General features: G+C 41.6%; 1 protein-coding gene across 2 annotated transcripts in view; it reads right to left on the reverse strand.

The window, feature by feature from the left end:
• The window catches only part of CSGALNACT2 (chondroitin sulfate N-acetylgalactosaminyltransferase 2), a 31,711-nt gene extending 12,044 nt beyond the window's left edge, over window positions 1–19,667 (reverse strand). Inside the window, exons 1-3 of one of the 2 annotated variants that reach the window (XM_041405049.1) lie at window positions 19,616–19,632; window positions 9,200–9,329; window positions 3,772–5,013 (exon numbers count right to left, since the gene is read on the reverse strand). In XM_041405049.1, coding sequence (XP_041260983.1) covers window positions 3,772–4,435 — 664 coding nt within the window. In that variant the 5' untranslated portion in view covers window positions 4,436–5,013; window positions 9,200–9,329; window positions 19,616–19,632. Of the gene's footprint in view, window positions 1–3,771; window positions 5,014–9,199; window positions 9,330–19,615 lie in introns of both variants that reach the window. The other variant, XM_041405048.1, reaches the window with a different exon arrangement.
• Between the last annotated feature and the right edge of the window lie 241 nt (window positions 19,668–19,908).

Below are 19,908 nucleotides of genomic sequence, written 5' to 3' on the forward strand. Positions count from 1 at the left end.
TATCACCATTCAATGCCACACACTTCTGGAGAAAGGGAACAGACAGAGGTAATACTATTATCTCCTCTGAGTATTATCTCTTCCTCTCCATTTCTCAATATTATCAAATACTGATCTCAAGGAAATCTATTTTTAATGGAGGACTGTCTTAGAACATGCAGTTCAGCAATTAGGTCCATTGCTCATAATCCTAAATCAAATAATTTGCAAAAATATGTAAAATTGCATCTTTTATCCTCTCCAGGGATACTCTTCACCCAGGGGGAATAGGATACTCTTGTTTCTCATACACTTAGATCTAATGTAAACACTAAGAAAAAAACCCAAACAACTTCAAAGGGTTTCTCAAACAGTAACTGCACAACAAGACATTATTCAGGTCAGATTTTTGTTCTGTTAATATTAGAATTCTGGAAAGTTCATTATGGGTTGCTACAAAGGAAAACAGGTACAGCACACAGAGCTGGAAAATTTGCTGGTTTTCTCTTCATCAGCAGAGCAAGTCACATGAGCTTTGTGAAAAATAATTTGAAGTTTTCAGAAAGTATCTTTGTAGCTGTAATATACACTTAGAAATCTTTTTTTTTTTACTTAGCATTATTGCTCAAAGCCTGCACATAACCATGATGTGGCCATGACAGATTTGCCTTATCAGAATTCCAAAGGAGACCTGGATCATGACTTAGTCTTGCAACACTAAAAAAGTATCATGAATTCAGGAACGACTTGGCCAAAGTGCTCCTGTTGTGGATACAGCTTCCTGGCACCACCAGGAGAAGACAGAACATCTTCGTGCAGAGCCACAGAGGCTGAGCATGCAGCAAGGCAGCTGCTTGAACAGCTAAATCAAGGACACAGCAAAAACTCAGAGTGGCTGCAAGAAAGTTGGCATCCATCAGCATGCATCTGGAACTTTTCTGGCCTGCCCAGTAGTAAGAGTAATAAAAATCAGCAGATTCAGACTACCACGAATATTAAGGGCTAATTAAGTGTACTTTTTCAGAAAAAAAAGTTTATTTAGGAAATTCCTGTTTTTAAAACAGAAAGCAGATCAATTTTAAATTCAAGTTATTAGTATTAGTTGTCTGAAGTTACTCCAATATAGATAAATCCTAAAACACAGTAAGAAAAAAATTTCTTGATGTTTTTTCAAATGAAGACAATGACACCCTCTGACTGGGCATCAGAGGCAACATAAATTCTGGGAAAGAACTTCAGACATTAAAAGACACCATTAAGTAAAACCATCTATAAGAAAAGATATTCTAAACTTACTTAAACGGTCACCAAATTCTCTAAGGAGAGAGTACCTGAAAGTACATATCACAAAAAATTACATGGTTCAAAGTTTAGTCTACTATTTCACAAGTCTAGGAAAAGAGCAGACATAATTCCCAGAACCAAATATTGACCTATATAAAAATAGCCTGTTGAGGTAACAAGCTAGAAGGCTTCAGAATAAAAATTTCTTGTAGCAGTTTTGTGGGTAGGTTTTCGTATATAGATATGCAGTAGTTTTGAGGAAATAAATACCTGCAAGTCAAAAGATAAAATCAACTTATCTATACTGAGCATAAAACATGATGGTTATGTATTAACTAATGCATTACCATGTCTTCTCTTTTGTCCCAGAAGTGAAAAAAAAAATCCACACACCAAGTTTCTCAGCCTCAAGTTTCAAATTACACAATACTCTAGTTATAGTCACAAACCACTTATTACAAAATAATTACCAACCGAAAAGGATGCAGAACTTGCTTCAACTGAAGCCAATTTTAAAAACTGTTTCTCTAAATGAGCAACACTAATCCAGCAACAATTTTAATGTGCTCTTAAGACAGTTACTGGACCTATTCTGACTTCAGCTGATACACCAAAGCTGCTAGGCAATTTGATCCTACCAGTTTAGCCCAAGGGACTAGTATTTTATAAACAGAATGGCATCAGCTTTTCAACTGGATTTCCATCAAAAGGGGATGCACAGGCAGAGGCAGAGGCTGTTTACAGGGCTGAATGGCAAGGGACCTGTGTGTACCATCCCTGGCTGGGTCTGCTTCTTACCTCTGACTTCTGGAAAAACAGTGGTGGGGAAAGATATGCTAACATTCAGAAGATGCCTTTTTTTGCTGGCTAAATTAGGCAGCAGTATTTGCACATAAAAAACCCACAGAATACCCACACAACCCACAACTTCTGTCTGAAGAAAGATACTAACTTTTTAGATAACACTATGGCTGGTTGCTAACACACCCATATGCAGCATAGAAGACTTGTCTTTCCCTATAGCTCCCGTAACCCTGTGTTTGAAGTTACTCTCTTTACAGCAAAAGGAAATTAGCTTGATTTCCAAAAACAAATACTGGTGTGAACAGAGGCAGAGGTATGAAGTGTAATTCTATGAACCTAAAACTACTTGCTTTCTTGAATGCCTGTCATTAAAGGCAGCACACTAAAAAATCAACAGCTATTTCAGTCATGGTAAAATGAAAATCCACTTGAGTACAAGCAGTACCTAAAACAGCAATGGAAAAGCGCAGAACACTTAATGTAGAAATGAAGCCCAAGAATGATAACCCCTAGAAAAAAAATAATAGGGTTTTAAATCAGAACTGTACTACGAGCCTAACACAGGCTGTGTTGCACTGACCCAGCTGAGTGGATTCCATAGTTTGTACCACCTTCTGGAATGAAGAAGAGTACTTTCATCAAACTTTAAACACAATAACTGTCAAAACCAGATTTTTTACATTTCAGACCAATTACATCATATGAGACTGAAAGAACCCATTATTTCAAGGCCAATGGTGCCTTTTTCCAGCATGTTTGCTTAATAATACAGACATCAGTACTTACTTCAGAACACCTTCTATAGTAATGGTCTTATAACATGGTCCATCTTTTGGTCTTTAATGGTAGCATGAACTGTATTTATTACTGTAAATATGAAGAAGAGGTACTAGGGCAGTTTCTATTAATACTTATCTCCATTGCATAAGACCATACCTTGAAAGCCACCTGTTATGGGATTTGTCACTACTGCACCTTTTAAGGGCCTTACTAAGTGTTGAAAGTTTAACTGCTACATATGCCTTTATAATAATATGTGTTCTGCAATTAAACTTACAGGAACTGAGACAAAACTGAAAAGACTCAACAGAAAACAAGAGAACAGTTCAAGGCTGCACAGCTTAGCAGACCCCATAACTGTATACCATGAAAGGTCTATTCAGGACACCAAGCTCTTCAGATGACAGGCCCAGAACATAGCCTACCTCTCCCTCCAGTATGACTGTGCCAACTCTAAGAAAGTCAAATGCCTGACTATTAACTAAAAGTGGCATGGAAATGAGTGAAGAAAAACCATGTAGCTTCCTACTGGATTGTTTAACTAGTCTGGAACAAGACAGATGAATTAATTTCCCCCTCCCACTGAAAGGGGAGTTTCACCGAAAGTCTTTCAATTATTTAGTACCATAAGCAGCTGTGTCACACTGACTTTGGCTACAATCAATTACGAATGTATCCGTATTTTAAGCAGATACAGCTTCCCCAGTACACCTCTTGTGGTGAGTCCTTCTGAAATGCGTTTGTTACTCCACGAAAAACACAAGATAATGAAGCAGTAATATCGTCATCATCAGAAAAAAAGGCTGGTATTGTGCAATTACTGTTCAAGACTCTATTCAAGTAGGTAAAACACCTAAAAGTACAAACCCCATTAAATGCCTGTTGTGACATTCTGCTAAGGGGCTGGGAAGCACGTAAACGCACCTTCTATAAAATCATTTTCACTATACAGCTGCCGGTCTCCTACTCCATCATCTTCGTCTTGTCCATCTTCTTCATCTGGATTATTGATAACTTCTAGGCCAGCCTCGATAACTTCCACCAATTCATCTCGTTTATCCTTTCTAACAGGTTTCTCTTCTGGATGCCGAGTGAGCCCCATCTCCAACTGGAATACTTTCATGGATGTAAAGCTTTCAAAAGGAATGACTCCATACTCACTAGGCAGTTTAGCCCCCACGCTAACCTCAGCTTTGTCAATCTGGGAATGAAGAAACTCTAGGAGATCATTGGATGTTTGTTCTTTGGTGCCCTGGTAGTTCATACCATTGATCTTCGGGCTCTTTTTTTCCTGCAGGGACTTCAATTTGTCACTCATTTCCTGAAGCTCTTGCTTTAGCTGGGCAATCTGACGTTTCAGACTGGTAGCTCGGTTTTGATAATGCTCTTCTTGCTCCTGCAAGAGAGCTTGATAGTACTCTTTACCCATGCTTTCACCTACAACACCAGGCAGAGATCCATTGCCATCTGTTTGTGGAGCACACTCCAGCAAATACATGAGCAAGACTAAACTGAATAGTAAAGCAAGGCCCACCAATAGCCAACGAGTCCTGGCTTGAATTACTAAGCCTCTTCTGGGCATTCTCATATTATTTCTGCTTCCAATCCTAAAAGATTACTTATCTGCTCTTGCTTTCCAGGGGACATCACCCCAGACTTCAATTCTTAGAAAGAAATCACAACTGTAACAGCTACTACAAGTTCTGGTAACATAGCAGATGAGCAGTTTTCAAGCTTTGCCTTAATCAGGTGTCATTGCAGAGATGTAAATCTGAAGCTCCTTTGTCATCCATAACCATCAACTGTAAGTCTGGCTGACGCCATACAATTTGTTCAGGATTTCCTACCCCAAACAAAAAAAACCTGCAAAGGCAGAGGAAGATTGAAGACACCAGCAAGGAATCATATTTCCATTTCCTAATTCAGCCCTAGTTGAAGGGGCCTAGCTTATTTCAAGTTTTGTAAAGGAAATCTGCAAAAGTAATTTTGTAAGCTTTGAATAGACAGCAATTTTTCCCCCCCACTATGTGTGAGAGCAGTCTACAGTTTAGTAATAATAATTTTCATTGGCTAGTCTTGCTTTTCCTCTGGCACTTGAGTATTTTCTTCCACTTCCCCTCCTTTCCTTGGAATCTGTGTTTTGAGTCAGCAAAATGAAGACAGAACCTAAAATTAAAAGAAAGGTGCATGTTAGCACTACAAAGCAGACAGTCATTTAGAAACACATGAACAAAGTTCTAACGCATGCATGCAAAAAACTGCTGGTGGAAGGAGTGATAAATGGAGAAAGAAAAAGCATTTCTTTTTTTTTGCATTTACCCATCAGCAACACCCTCTGACACAGTGTCTGGAAAACAGTAATACGGACAGTCCAAAAAAATGCATTTGTCACACAGCTAGCCAAAGCAGTAATGGTTCTTCTAGTCTCACCACGGTTTATTTCACATTTAACTCCCCCATTCCTTCTTGGGTTTTTTGTTTTGTTTTACTCTGTGGGAGGACAAAAAGATACCAACAAATCCCATGCCTTTCCTACTCCTCTAAACTATTAAAAAAAATAAAATCGATGAACTATTTTGAAACAGCAGAAGCTTGCAATTTCATTTGCTTTTAAGTAAATACCTTTCAGGGTATAACTGCTCACTCATGAATAAAGTATTATAGATTTAAATATCAAAGTTTACAGAAACTGCATTTCAGATTAAGTCTAATTCAAAAGAAATTAAAATTCAAATGCCAATCCCTGATTGATGAAAGGGGTCGTGAGATTATCCACCTGCTAATATTTCCATCTTCTGATAAGGTTAGGCTAGCCTAGAGGGAAAGACCAGAGAAACAGCCCACAGTTATGCAAGAGGGGGATACCAAAAGTCCTACTCAGCACTGAGAGTCAGCTAAATGTTTTATGGGCCTCCTCAATGACAGCATAAAAGACTAAGAAGTAAGCTCAATGCATGTTAGTCTACTTTCAACATTAATAAAATACTTTCATTTAAAATTTGCTTGTATAAAATAAGTGAAGCTCATTAAAATTTATCCAGGGACCTATTAGCTCTACAGCCATTTTGACTGTGTTATGCAATTACGGTTTGGGGGAAGTTCTGAGACTCCCAGTTTAGTTTCACTATCCTTAAGAGATTAGAAAAAAATGGCTCACTCCCCTACTCCTTCTGCATGGGTTAGACAGACTGATCTGGCACTGCCAGCTGCCACCCAGCCTATCTTGTGCTGGCCCTGCGAGTCAGTCAGGGTGCCACAATGCTCCCCCTGTGTTCACAGCAAACACCTGGCACTGTGTCCTTGTGACACTCCTCCCCTCCCACTCAGCTTCCAGCACCAGGATACTGCCCCAACGCAAATCAGGTACCCCTGATCAGTGGTGGTATCACATTCAGCATCTTCACCTGCAAGAAAGCTCCAACTGCAAGGCCTGAAAGACTAAGTGACTTATTCATACCACCAGCAGCAATGCCTGCCACAGCCACACAAAGTTTGCAGGCGTATCATCCACATCAAGTCTGGCAAGAGCTGCACACCTTGGAGTTGTCCAGCTGAAGTCTATAGGACTGCTCAAAGCAGTTTTTAGTATTTGTAGTGCTAAAGTCCCTGTTAATAAATAATTTATGCAGATTACATAGAAAATCTTAATACAGCAGATTAAAGGCAATTACTCATCTGAGACTAAAGCTTCCGGAACTCTGGAGACTTTGATACAAAATACATAACAGTTTTATCAACCAAATACTAGATAACATCCTTTCAAGTCCAGACAAGCCAGAATTTAGTCACTCCTCACTGCATAAACACAATATTATATAAATGCAAGATGAATGCCTGTAAAGAGTGATCAACTCCAGATGTATCCTCAGACTACTGACCAGTGTCCAGATGTGATGACTCAAAGGAGACAGAAGAAAAATTCTACAGGATAAAACCAATTCAGAGAAATGATACAATATCATCCCAAGCTTTCTTTAGTACAAAGACGACTGTATGATGGTTTTTTACATTTCTTACTGAATTCTTGTTCTGTTAGATTGCAAGAGGTAAAGCCACAATTAATAGCATAAAGAACCATAAGTTTCTTTAAAACTCAGTAAATGCTAAACTGTACTAAAGCTACTCCATGCAGAAGCTGACATCTTCAAGCAGTAAAGGCATATTGAAAAATGATCAAACTATCTAACTCGCATAAAATATCAGTAAATCAAGCCCCAACTACTCTGATTGTTGTTAACTGACAAATCAATACCCCTGAAGATGGAGCATTAATTCTAGGAAGCTTTTGCAGTCAATTCTTGTTTCACCAATAAATTTAAATTTCCCTGTGCTCAGCTTTGATGCGTCACAAGTTTCTTTAGGTCTCATTCATGTCTCAGAAGCAAAGGAGAACTTGGACAGGACACAATGTACCAGGAGATCAAGATCCCCTCAGAGAATACAGGGGGCAGTGAGAGAGCTCTTGCTGTTCCTACCTTTCCCCACTGTGACCAAACAGACACCATTATGGTAAGCCTGGACGGGGAAGCCAACACACCCTGCGGGGACTCGCTGCTGGACATCTGCAGGTTCCTGGTCCTTCCCACTAGCACTTCACCTGGTCACGGCACAGGGCTGCCTGGGAGCACTGCCCTCAGGGTGCTCAGGGAACACATACATACAATGCACACATTGTGTATGTACATACAATAACCCACTCCCGAAGCAATGAGAACTACACCAGCTCGCTGGTACTTTTCCTTCGAGACTCTAATTATTCCTTCATTAGCTGAAACCCTTTACCTATGGGCTGGTGACAATCCTATTAACAAGACAGCCTTCTTACAGAGACAGGCAGTGCCTATTTATGTTTGGCCATTTTTCCACCACAAAGAACAGGCGTTTTTCCCACTAGACCATCACCGTGGCCTTTAAAGGACAGGAATGTTTGTGCAACCAGTTATGTCGAACATTAAAATTTTAAATTGCACATGGAGAGCTGAATGGGTAAGTTAGTTTGTTAAAGCAGTGGGAACAGAGCCAACTGACTTTTTTTTTTTTCCCTTCAGTATTACTTCTGCTGAGGGAAGTCATCATAAAGGAGTAAGACACATTTCATCTTGAATACTTCAATACTTCGCTCACAGAGTGAAAGCAGTAAGAATCTTCCTTCCTTCTTTTCCCATTGGAAAAAGACAGCTTATGAGCACTCTATTTCACTATTCTCTCTTATCAGAGAATGGGGTGGGGGGAAAAAAAAGCCCTTATTTTGCATATCTTCAACCCAAATTTGATCTGAATTTGGTCTGGCACAGCCCTACTTTAGGAATTCCAGTAACTAGGCTGTAGAACATGATTACAAGAGAAAGCAGGCTGTGAAACTCCAGAACAAGCAAAAGCACATGGGATCCCAAAAATCACAATAAGGAAATTAACTAGGTTACACAGAACATTCTGAAGTTTATAAAAAAGGACAGTAAGATTACCTGGCAATTAGTAATCACACAGAAGTCCCTGGAACTTCACAGCCTAAAGATTAAGTTCCAAAACTTTAAATTGCACCTGCTATTGAATGCTGGTATTTAACTGCCTATCAGTTCTTCAGAACTGGTCTGTTTGCAGTAGTCTGTATGATCTCCAAAGAATGAGACATCTGAGGCTTATACAATTCTTATAAAGATCTGCAGGTTTTCCAGAGGCAAATGGTTGTTAATACTTTCTGCATTTCCAGGGCATTCTGTATATTCAACAATGGAAATATTTCTTTTCATTACAAAAAAGTTCATTGATTCTCCAAACACAAGGGAATAGACCAGCATTGAAAATGCTTTACATTTTTTAAATTATATTAGCATTCTGTTTTTGTTCCTTGTTGCAAAGGATGAGTATATCTTTCTGAAGCAGGGAAACATGCACACTTAAGGCAGTGACCTAATTCAGTATGCACCTGGCTTCATGCCAGACTGTGGGGACTTTCCTTGTGTGAGCATCTTGTACTTTAGACATGTCCTTTTCATTCAGCATGCCCTAGACGGACACTGCTTAGCTGCTCGTGAAATTCCAGCTGAGTTATTTTATTGTCCATAATTTCACCCAGATGCCACAGATATTCACTGTCTTAGGCCTCCACACACATATTTCTCTTCTTGGCAAGTTATACAATGAAAACATAAGGTCCAATCTCATCCCTGGCATATTCCCTTCTTACTCTGAAGAACAGTGCCACTGAGAGCAGGATAGCTTGGAATGTTAGAAGAACACTGGGCACACCTTTATCTTCTCACTTGCTGAAACCAAACACAAAGCAAGTTGGGCATCTGCTGCTGCAGACTCTCTTTGCATAAAGCCCCGAGTGAAAAACCTCAAACCATACCTTAAGTACACATCACTTCATCTCTGCTTAGACAGTCTGCTGAGGTATAGCCTCAGAAAAGACAGAAGAATTTGTCCAGAGTTTCATTACACAGTTCTACTTGAGCCAGTACCTAAGTCAGACTTGTCAGCTATTAGGAAGAAAGGAAGAGGAAAAAAAATTCACAGGAATTAACTGCTGAAGTTCTCACTTTCTATGGAAAACTAGTCAAGAATCCCACCCTCTTTACTGACCAAAAAAACCCATCTTTTTAATATAATTCTGCCATCTGATATGCTTTCAGCTATGGCTCTGCCTCCCAAGCACATACACTCATGCACTGCTGGATGGCAGAGAAGTTAAAAGGCACTATCATTTATTAAAAGACAACCCACATTCAATAAAACCAATAGGAAAGTGAAAATAATCACAAAGTATTTTAGACCTTGTCAGTTTCACACTGAATCCTAAAACACCTGAAAGTTTTGCTTGTATACATTGCAACCACTGCCCAGGGTAAATCAATCACATCAAGCACATGCAGCAGCTTATTTTCAATTTTTTGGAAGTTTATAATATGACACACTGTTCCAATTCATCCCAACACCCCCCCTCCCCCTCCCCCCACCCTTTAGTTGGTGAGCACTGAACAGCTTTGCTGCTCACCTTACCTGGTTGACAGCAAAAGCAAATTTTCAAGTTACCTCTTGATTTTCATCAGTTTCCTTTCCTCTGCCAAGGCCAGAGTCCCATGGGGGAAACAGGGGTACACTGATGACTGTACACTGATCACTGAGCATATCACTTCATTTTTAATAAAAGACATGGGGAAAAAATGAACAGTGGTGAACTATCCACATTATGAACAGCCTGTGATGAATTTTGAAGTGCTCAAGCATATCTGCAATAGGTAACGTCACATATTTCTTCAATTTCTAAATGGGAAGGAAAAAAAAATCATGCCTTTGGCACGAGGACCATTCTAGAACTTACAGTACACCAGGAATAAGCAGTTCAGGCACGGGAACCATAGGAAAAACTTACTTCAGTGAAGGGTGCAACAATCACAGGATTTATTAGTCAAAAAATAATATTCTCCATGCAAATGGTTTCTCTTACAAAAAGCAACATTGTTGTTTTGCCAGCAGAAATGCTGTGCTCCAAAATAAAATTAAGACCAAACCTCCACAAATTTCCACTGCAACCTTAGAGACTGCAGTACACAGGGAAGATATATCAGGTTTCTTATCTCCCTTGATTCATGTGATAGATCAACTCACTCTCAACACCAGGGAGAGATAAAATCAATAAAAAACCCTGCCTTTTCCAAGGACCAGACCCTGCTCATTAATTACATCTTTTCAGGATATGCAACTGAAGCAACACACTTTGCACTAACTTTCAAACCACAGAAACATAGAAAGAGTAGGGTTTCATTTTAACAGCGATGTTCAATCATCTTAAAAATCAAGAACAATCAAGCAGGTCACGATCTTTACAGCTTGCCCAAACTCTCTCCTGCAATTTCTGCCTCGGTTTCAAGTTCCCAGGAATGTGTTTTTACAACAGTAACCCAGCCTTGGGGGCTGCAGGAAGGACCCATCCTGTTCATGCACCACACACCCCTTCCCTGCCCCATGTACATGGCCAAAAAATAAAGCAGCTTGCCAAGCTGACAGAATAAGAAATACTGTGAGGTTTATTGCCTCTGTTCTCAGAAAAAGCAAGCAGGAGGTGATATCCAACAACCTAGAAATGGTGGTGTTTTTGCCATGACAATGCCTGGAAAAAGCAGTCACACTGTCATGCTTGAAGGAAATATTAACTGGACTATAGTGGTTTAAATGCAATTGTTTCATAATCTACGAAGGAAAAAGAGCAACCTTTTGCTGAAGCAGTTTTATCTCCTATAAGTGAGAGAAACAAGCAAGTTATCGCTTGTCCTGGCATTTGTTGTTCCTAAACAAAACTAAATCCATTACATAGTTAAGGGGACAAATGAAAGAACAGTATTATTCACATTATTTACTTTATAACTAATCCAAAGTAAGCAATGAGCTTATGAATAGAAGCCCTGCTTTGGCTTCAGTGAATCCAAAGCAAGTCCAGTTGTCTGGAAAACGCTGAATTAAAACTGAAACCCAACCAGCTACTCCTTAACCACACTGGTCAGTATTATTCCATTTCAGGAAACAAAATCAACTCTCCGTCACTTTACTGTTTTTATGAAGAGAGACATCTGCTTGGCAAGAAAAACTAGGTAAAATGTCCTAGGTAGGACCAAGCTGAAGGAGTTTCATTTGCTTGCTTGCTCATTTTAAAACTATTATTGAACAGCTATCACAAAAGGCTCTTCTACCTTCAGCTTTCACAAGACAGTAGCTTTTCTGTATGACACAACTTTTCCTATCGCTTATATTATTGAGCCTGTGGGTTTCTGCACTGCTGTTGGTGCTATTCCTCTTTTTATATTTGGCAAGAAAACCACAAACTCCAAGTTTGGTGAAGCATGTCTTCTTCCCTTTATTGTCAGGGAATTAAAGGAACAGCAGTTTTATATGACTTCACTTATTGCACCTATTTTGGTGGTTGCTAGCACAGTTACCAGGGAAGATCTTTCTCCTGGTATTCCCAACATCTTGAAAGCAATGCTGTTTTTCACGTGAGCATTAGGCAAGAACCCGGCCTACTTTTACAACAGGCTTTGTTTGCTTCACCTGAGTTCCACATCTAACTACATTCCCAGAATCAAGCTGTCTGCTGTTTTCTCAGAGCTCTGTCATCTACTTCTCTATACATGGAGACCAAGATAACATAGCTGCTGTAACCTAAGCATAGTGAAAATATAAATGCCAACCTATGTAAACTCTTGAGCTGTTTTTAAAGGATAATTGTCATTCAAGTTCATACATGGAGCCAGTGAGGACTTCTCACTGTGAGAGGTAAGAACAAAGGTCATAAATGCAGTTTCCTCATACTGTAAAGCAAATCTAAAAATGCTGTAGAGCAAAACAGATCTTTGAGGCACTCACAGGTGGTTATCACATGGAGATTTCTTTTTCTTAAGTTAGGAAATGAAGGGATGGAAAAGGACAGTCCACAACCAGAGTGTTCTTTCTAACAGTTGCGCAGCAAATTGGCCAGCATTTAAAAAAAAGTTAGAGACTTAATAATGTGGAGGAGTTAAATTTTTTCCTTTTTTTGGATTGATTTTTTTCTATTGTAAGAGTGACGCTGTTTTCAAGGATGTAGTATTTCAGACTATGATGCAGCTGTAGCAGAAGTTAAATTCTCAAGTGCATCCAACTTTCTTAAAAATACTTTCAAACTTCTATTAATATCCATCTTAAAACCAGAAATGTTTATAGGAAATTGATTTAAATTTAATAGAAAGGTTTTGTTGGATAACTATGCACCACAGCAATATTCTCACCCAAGTTATGACTTATTGCCAAATTTTTTGAGGGTTACCTGGACCAGGGAATATTTGTACATAGGTCTCCTCACTGCATGTTTGAAGATTCCTGACGTGACCACTGAAAGACATTTCTGTGCATTTTGTCCAAGGGTAGTCTGGCCTGAGAGTTTTAAAATAAGGAAAACCAGCTTAAAATACTACTTGATCCAGAAATCCTGAGAAAATGCTTCTTTGAAAATCAAACACCCTCAAGTTTTTCTTAAATAAAACTGAATCAGCTAGCTTAAATTCATATGTGGTTTTGAAAACTGTGCTTACTTTGCTATTCCTCATTCCCCAACTGAAGATGGAAGGAGGAACACAAACTACAAATGTTTTTAAGAAAGGTTAAAATTCAGTGTAATAGTTCAGGTTCTGCTTTCAGCACAACAAATCAGCCACGAATATGTCACCAGCCATGAAAGCTGGATGCCAAACAATTGAGAAACATCTGGTGCATTCCAGAAGCACAGCTAATGTCATCTGTAATTTTTCAGTTTGACATTATACCTAAGCATTAACTTACTCTTAAAGGACTAGCAATACCAAGCTTCACCGGAAGCAGAAAAGCCAGCAGCTTGTCAGAACTATCTTGATATTTTCCTTGTATTGAAAAAGTTGCCAGTATGAACAACTAGAAACATCAAACACTGAACACTTTGCATTATGCTGCTTCATCTCTCTTGCTTTGATTTTCAAGTCCCTGAAGTCAGTTTTTGGACCACTTGAACTGCCTTTCCTCCCCTTTTCATCAGGAAGAGATCATCATGGTTTGAAGGGGAGAGAAGCCAAGAGTTTTTGCAAACCTCTGCTAAGTTTGTGTAGGTTCCTTGCACTCTCCTTTTCCTGTGTTCATATGTCACTACTTTTTTTTTTCCTAACTTTTTTTCCTTGTTTTGCTTCAAAGCAAGGACATACAGGTTGTTACCACAGACACTTGTCACAAATGCCACATTTAACACACAGTTCTACTGGCAAAAACTTCTACTACACTGTTTGAACACTGGTTTAAAGTTGTTCTTTTTCCTTCCCTTCTTGTCCCCTCACACAGCTGATTAAAATCCCTATCATCTCCACCTGTCCATCTGATAGAAGCTCAGGACCTTAAACCTCCTCCTCTTTAAAAGGAGGAACTCTGAAGAGTTAAATGCAAAAGAATTCAAAAACACTGGATTCTGTCCAAAATCTAATTTTAAAAATCCAACATAAAGAACATGCACAGCAGCATTTCACAGCAGAATCTAATACAGTATTTTGGATGTTAACACCCAGCCCTTTGCCAAACACTGGGGGCACCAAGGCAAAGTCTGCCCTGCAGAGGCATCTTACTAGAGCAATGGTTTGACTGTGCTGGGAAGAAACCTGCCAGTCTCTGTCCAGCCAGCGCTGATTGCAAACAATACTCATCCTCCTACTCCAAAATTTGTATGTCTCTTCTTCAGAAGACTTCCACATGCATCAGGAACTGACAGAGCACATGAAGATGGACTATGCTACCATCACTCAGCAGTCTTAAGTTTCACTCTACCAGAGCACAAGACATGCAAGGCATTTGCTGCCCCTGGGGCAGTGAGCAACATCAACAGCGCTGTCAAGTGCCATCCTTTTTGACACCACTGCTTGGGGAAACCTTTAAGAGACAGCAGAAGTGCTACCACAAGTCATCTGAAAGCTGTCACCCAAAACACTCTTACAGGGCAGATTTTATTTCACAGAAACTTACGACTTAGCCTCGGAACTGTGGGTTCACTCTGAACGGTGCTCAAGACTGCACTTGGTGTTTTCACAGTGTGCTTCAAAACACAAGCTCATTTACATCATTTCCTCTGCTTCAATTCAGCACTGCTCCATACAAGCTTCAATTGCTTCCTGCACATCGCTGCTCAACACCTGCCCCTGCAGCAGCAACACAACTCCACCCAGAGCTCTCTAAGTATTATTTCTGCAGTTTCTGTGGAGAAGACACAAACATCACACACCAACACTGGGGTAGCAGAAAATCTGACTGCTTACCCATCTGACTGCAACTATCACACAGAACACACTAAAAACACAACACCTACACACAGAATTAGCTCAGAACCTCTGTACAGCAGCACCTCAGCCATCAGCTTTAAATTTTCATGTCTTACTGCAATTACACACCTAAAAGCCAGAAACTGTCTTTCCATGTCTCTGGCAACTGGCATCGGAAAAACTGTTAGGGCCCTTTTCTTTACACAATTAACTGGGACTAGTCAATACAAAACTGCTGTAGGCTCATACACAACTTTTTGGAGAACTCAGGTGTCTTGTAATTTTGGTCTTCCATGAAAACATTCACCTATTGTCCTGACAAAAAGCACAATTAACAGTGCACACATACTAACCTCATTTTGTGGTTGATGTTCATTTGTCAGAGTTAAAAACAAGAAGCAGGTGTCTAGATGAAAGAACCTCATCTGTTCGGCAATTTTACTTGGAAATACAACAACTGCAAGTATTGTATTTCTAAGCTACTTTTCATTCTTACTTGCATTCTGCATTGTATTATTTTAACTCTGAACACGTGAGAACCAGCCTGGAGCTACATTCAGCAAAAGGAGACGACTGCTGCCAGTCACAACCATTAGAAGTATGTGGGTAGGACCTATCTCCAGAGGATTTGTTAGCCATGAGAGAATTTTACTTCTGCTCTACAAGTGGCACATTGATTTCCTTGAACAGAAATTCCCTCCTGTATGCCAGAAAAGAGTAAAATTACCTTCCCTAGTTTTTCCCACCAAACCCTCCCCCAGAATCAGCCCAGCCACCCCTACGCTGCTGAGACAGCTATAGCACTTCCATTCTGCACTTTTTCTTTAGTTGCCAAGAGTGTAGTTGTACTCAGACTCCCACAGGTAAACATTCTTACCCCTCCATCTATTGAAGCAATGCATTGATGGACATTTCAGGTAATTGCTGGCCATGGTAGAGGAGCTGATGGGAAGCCTCACTTTTGACAGCAGGATGCATATGGTGGCTGTTGGGTGCTGATCTGTGCTTTCCGGACAGCTGCCCTAAGTGACATCCCTACCAGAGAGCCCAGCACCGAAAGAGAAGGATGCTCTGCCAGGAGCTGCTTCACCAGTGAAACACCACCACTTAGTACAGGGGAGGAGGAAGGGTAAGAACAAAAGACAGACAGACCTGCCCTTCACCACCCACTCACTCCACTAGTGAAAGAATTAAAGGAGGGAAAGGCTGAAGTAAAAGAGAGGCAGCTCTGCCCCTGCTGGCACCACACTCCTCAAATGCACCTCCCTAAGGAGACATGGGCACCCTCCAGTGCAGGCTGGGCAGGGAGATGGGCTCCAGACCAAAACCTTCCCAGGAACACAGGCTACAGGAAGCAATCAGACCCAAGAGCACCACACTGGAAAGCACCTACACTGCAGGCAGCCACAAATCAGTACACAGGCCAATCACTACAGTCACTTTTTATTACAGCTGGAGATGATTTTCAGGAAATTGATTTAAAAAGTACATGCAAGATTCCCTCACAAGATAGTTTCTTCACATAATCTGATTTAGATTCTCTGAACTTCGCTCTGAAACACTAACTCTGTTGATTCTCTTTCCAGAGTTCACATTTGCACTCACAGCTTGAAATAACTTGCCAGTTTTATCAACTTTTTTTTAGAGAATTTGGTGTGTGAATGAAAAGAGCCTTCAAAACAAGTAAGGTAAAGCAGAGATTGTTTCAAGATATTATTCCACCACACCCCATTCAGAAATAACTGTGGAGCAAGTGGCTGCTGCCAGCCTTACCATAACCCAGAGCTGCAGCATCGACAGCCCAGTGCCAGCAGAGAGAGTGCAAGCTTCTCACAAGTATTTTAGTGTGCCCTGTTTGCACATGCAGCACCTTCAAGGATTAGGGGAAAAAAGCCATCTTCCTTTCTCCTTGAATCTCCCATCTTTAGTGACTACACACAGCTTGCAATGATTACCTTCTTACTCTCTTTAAAACAAAATTTCTCAGCTACCAGAGACCATCAGAATCACCAATTTAGAATACACACACCACAAAGTACTATATACCAAAGAAACACTAAGCTGAATAACTTGCCGTTCTACATTTTTAAGTACACACAAAATACCTGCAGCTTTACAATAATTTTTTTAAAAGGCCTGGATAAAAGCAGAAGCTAGCAGCACCCACAGTGGGTCTCTAAACCAGGGTCTAAAACAGTACCCTATTGAATTGATTTTGCACCAAAAGGCACTCATGACTGGAGGGCTGTAACTTGCAGAATTTCTCCTGCCCTCAAAAAAAAAAAAAATTCTAAGAGCTTTATAAAAATAAATTAAACCTATTAAAGTAATTGCACACTTCCAGATTTTTTTTCATGAGCTATAATATTAATGGATGTGCTTGGCTTTTCTAATCATCATTCAGAATAAAGCTGTTCCAGCAGACAGTAACTGCCCTTCCACAAATTTCTTCTTATAAGCTGTGGTTCCAACTCAGAAATAGAACTATTTCCATTCCCTTCAAAAAGCATTATATTTCTTTTATAAACACCTTGTGAGTTCTGGTCTCATTTCCCCACTTCCAGCACTAAGCTTAAAAGAACATAATTAGATACATAGATAAAGCAGTTATTTGTGGTTGGGTCTTTTTTTCTAAAAACAATATGCTCCTGAAAATATTTTCTTCCCAATGTGCCCCTTTAGAATTATTTTTATTAAAGAAAGTCTTGTACTCTTAAAACACCTGCCTATTTTCTACATTATTTTTCCAGAAACTAAATTATTATGGTCTTTTTCCATACTTTTATTCTGAAGGGCTGATCCTTTAGAGGGCAGATGAGCTAACAAAAAGCCAAGGACATTATCAGTTCCAGCACTTATCCAAAGTCTGACTTTCATCCCACCTCTGTGATCCTGTTTCCGCATTATTTAAGGAGAAAATACTGCAAGTCATGAAGCTCGCCTCATAATGACAGGCTGCTTCAGAGACAAGAAAAATATTGTGCAATTTGTTTTCTGCAGTGAAAAAAACTGACCTCATATTTCTCATACCCACCCTCCTGGGAGTTTAGTTTTCTCTCTTTTAAAAATTCAGGTGATTCTGATGGATTCTTTTTATAAAGAGGTCCAGAGAACACTTCTGGCAAGCGTGAAGCAGCAGACTGTGATGCAGGGCTTGAAACTCTTGTGCCAGATATGCTTGTGGGTTTTTCTTGGTAAGAGACCACAGCTACTTATTATTTAACCATGCCCTCAGATGGTGTTTTTCACTGTCTTGGGAAGACCCATATCCTGGGGTTTGGACATAAAAGAATTTACATTCAAGAGTAATTTGGTGCTACTTCTACCACAATGCAGCAGCCGTACCGACAGGTTTGGGGGTTTCTTTTTCTCCTTTATGCCTTCCTTCCTTAAGCCAGAGAAAAACGCTACAACTAAGTCATGGGATCAAGAAGGAAAAGAACTATTCAAGATCAACTAAGCTTAATCACACTGAAGTTCTCACATGTTTTCTCCAGCAACAGACAAGCTAAAGAATGTCTATTTGGGCAGTACAGTCATGTACTTCAACAATTCCTCCTCCTGTGTTCAGCTGCTGATGGTTTAGGACAGTGGTGCTGTAGCAATGCTCAGTGCAGGTCTCCTGATAAGGACTCACTGGTAGTCTCCCATAAAAGCCTCAGGGTGTAATTGAGGCTCGCAGCTAACACCCCGCCTCAAAACGCATCTACCACCCTGACAGCTACTGGGAATAGTTCCAAACTGCTGTCTTTGGTGCTCCTTGGGGACCCTCTATCTAGCTAAGAAATAAAGGGAAGCCAGAAGTTTCCTTCAAACACACTAAAGCAAGACAGGAACTTGCAGCTAGTGCATGCTGGAAAAGAAGAAACTGTCCTATGAGGCCTAGCGTTACAGCCTCCACGGAAAAGAAAAAGGGGGTAAAAAGGTATTCTTACTGTATGACCTTAAACTGAGAGATACTGACTCAGTGTTGAAACAACCTCTCTTTTCTGCAGTTCTTGAGTTACCAGTGAGAGGACAATGAAGTTAGCCCTTATCCATCATCTATAAGTTTAGCAGAAGAGATCAGTGTCTCAATGTCCACCTGACAGAGGGACTTCAAGAAAGCACAAACAACAAAACCACAGAATAAAGTAAACACTGATTCCACTTCACTGAAAACACATACTACCAAGTTTAAATTTCTACATACTCAGGTTTAAAAAAGGTCTTGCAAACTGCAACATCCCCCGTTTCTGCTTTAGCATTTCTGAATTAACTGACTGGTGACAATTGCACAATTTATTTTTATGCTCAATACCAAACTCTCACAGCGTGCGAGAGCACAGAATTTACCGAGCAAGAACGCGTCTGACAAAAACGGAGATGTAAACCACAGTTTAAACAATGCTCAGCATTCCACTGGGGATAATTAAGCACCCTCATCAACATTTCCCCTATTCTGGGGGTTGGTGGAAGGAATGGGGGTTTCTCGCGGCCCCAGCAAGCGCAAAGGGGCCCCCTCAGCCCGGCCGGGCGCTGCCCCCGTGCCGCTCCAGCGCTGCGCTGTGGCGGGGGGGCCGCCTGCTGCATCCCGCTGCCTGCGGCTGCAAAACGCGCTCCCAGCACGCCTACGGCCGGCTAACACAATGGAAACGCAGCCGTGAGGGACAGATTCATTTTATTGTTGAGACAGCGCTATGGTACAAGCGAGTGGCCCGGTGTGCCAGGCCGCCGAGGCAGGGCGGTCGGGGCAGACCCACGGCCGCCCGGGGCGCTCAGTGAGAGCTGGCCGCAGCCCGCTCCGGGCCGGGACACGGGGCCGGGCCCACCGCGGTGCCGCTGCCCGCGGCCGGGAGGGCTCCGGGGCACTGCGCGGCACCTTCTGCCGGCAGCGGCGAGGGGCGGCGGGCAGGTGAGGGGCGCAGGGCCGGGGAGGAGCGGGGCGGCGGGAGGGCGGAGGGGCGCGGTGCCGCCGTACTCACCGCGCGGGCCGGCGCGGAGCCCGCCTGCACTTCCTGCGTGCTCGGAAATGAGCGGGCGGGACCCTCCGCCGCGCCGCTTAAAGGGGACGGGCCGGCCGCCCCCGACCGCCCCCGGGGCGGGACCGGGTCCCCCGCGCAGTCCCGCGGGGGAAGCGGGGCCGCCGCCGCCGCACGGCAGCAGGGAGGGGCCGCGGGACCTTCCTCCGTGCCGCGCTCCGCCCTGCGGCGCCTTCGCTCCCCGCTCCCCTGAGGCGGGGGCGCGCCGCGCTCCGATGCGCCCGGGAGCGGCGAGA

This window comes from Onychostruthus taczanowskii, unplaced genomic scaffold (assembly GCF_017590055.1).
Source record: "Onychostruthus taczanowskii isolate IOZ18803 unplaced genomic scaffold, ASM1759005v1 scaffold22, whole genome shotgun sequence".
NCBI lineage: Eukaryota > Metazoa > Chordata > Aves > Passeriformes > Passeridae > Onychostruthus > Onychostruthus taczanowskii.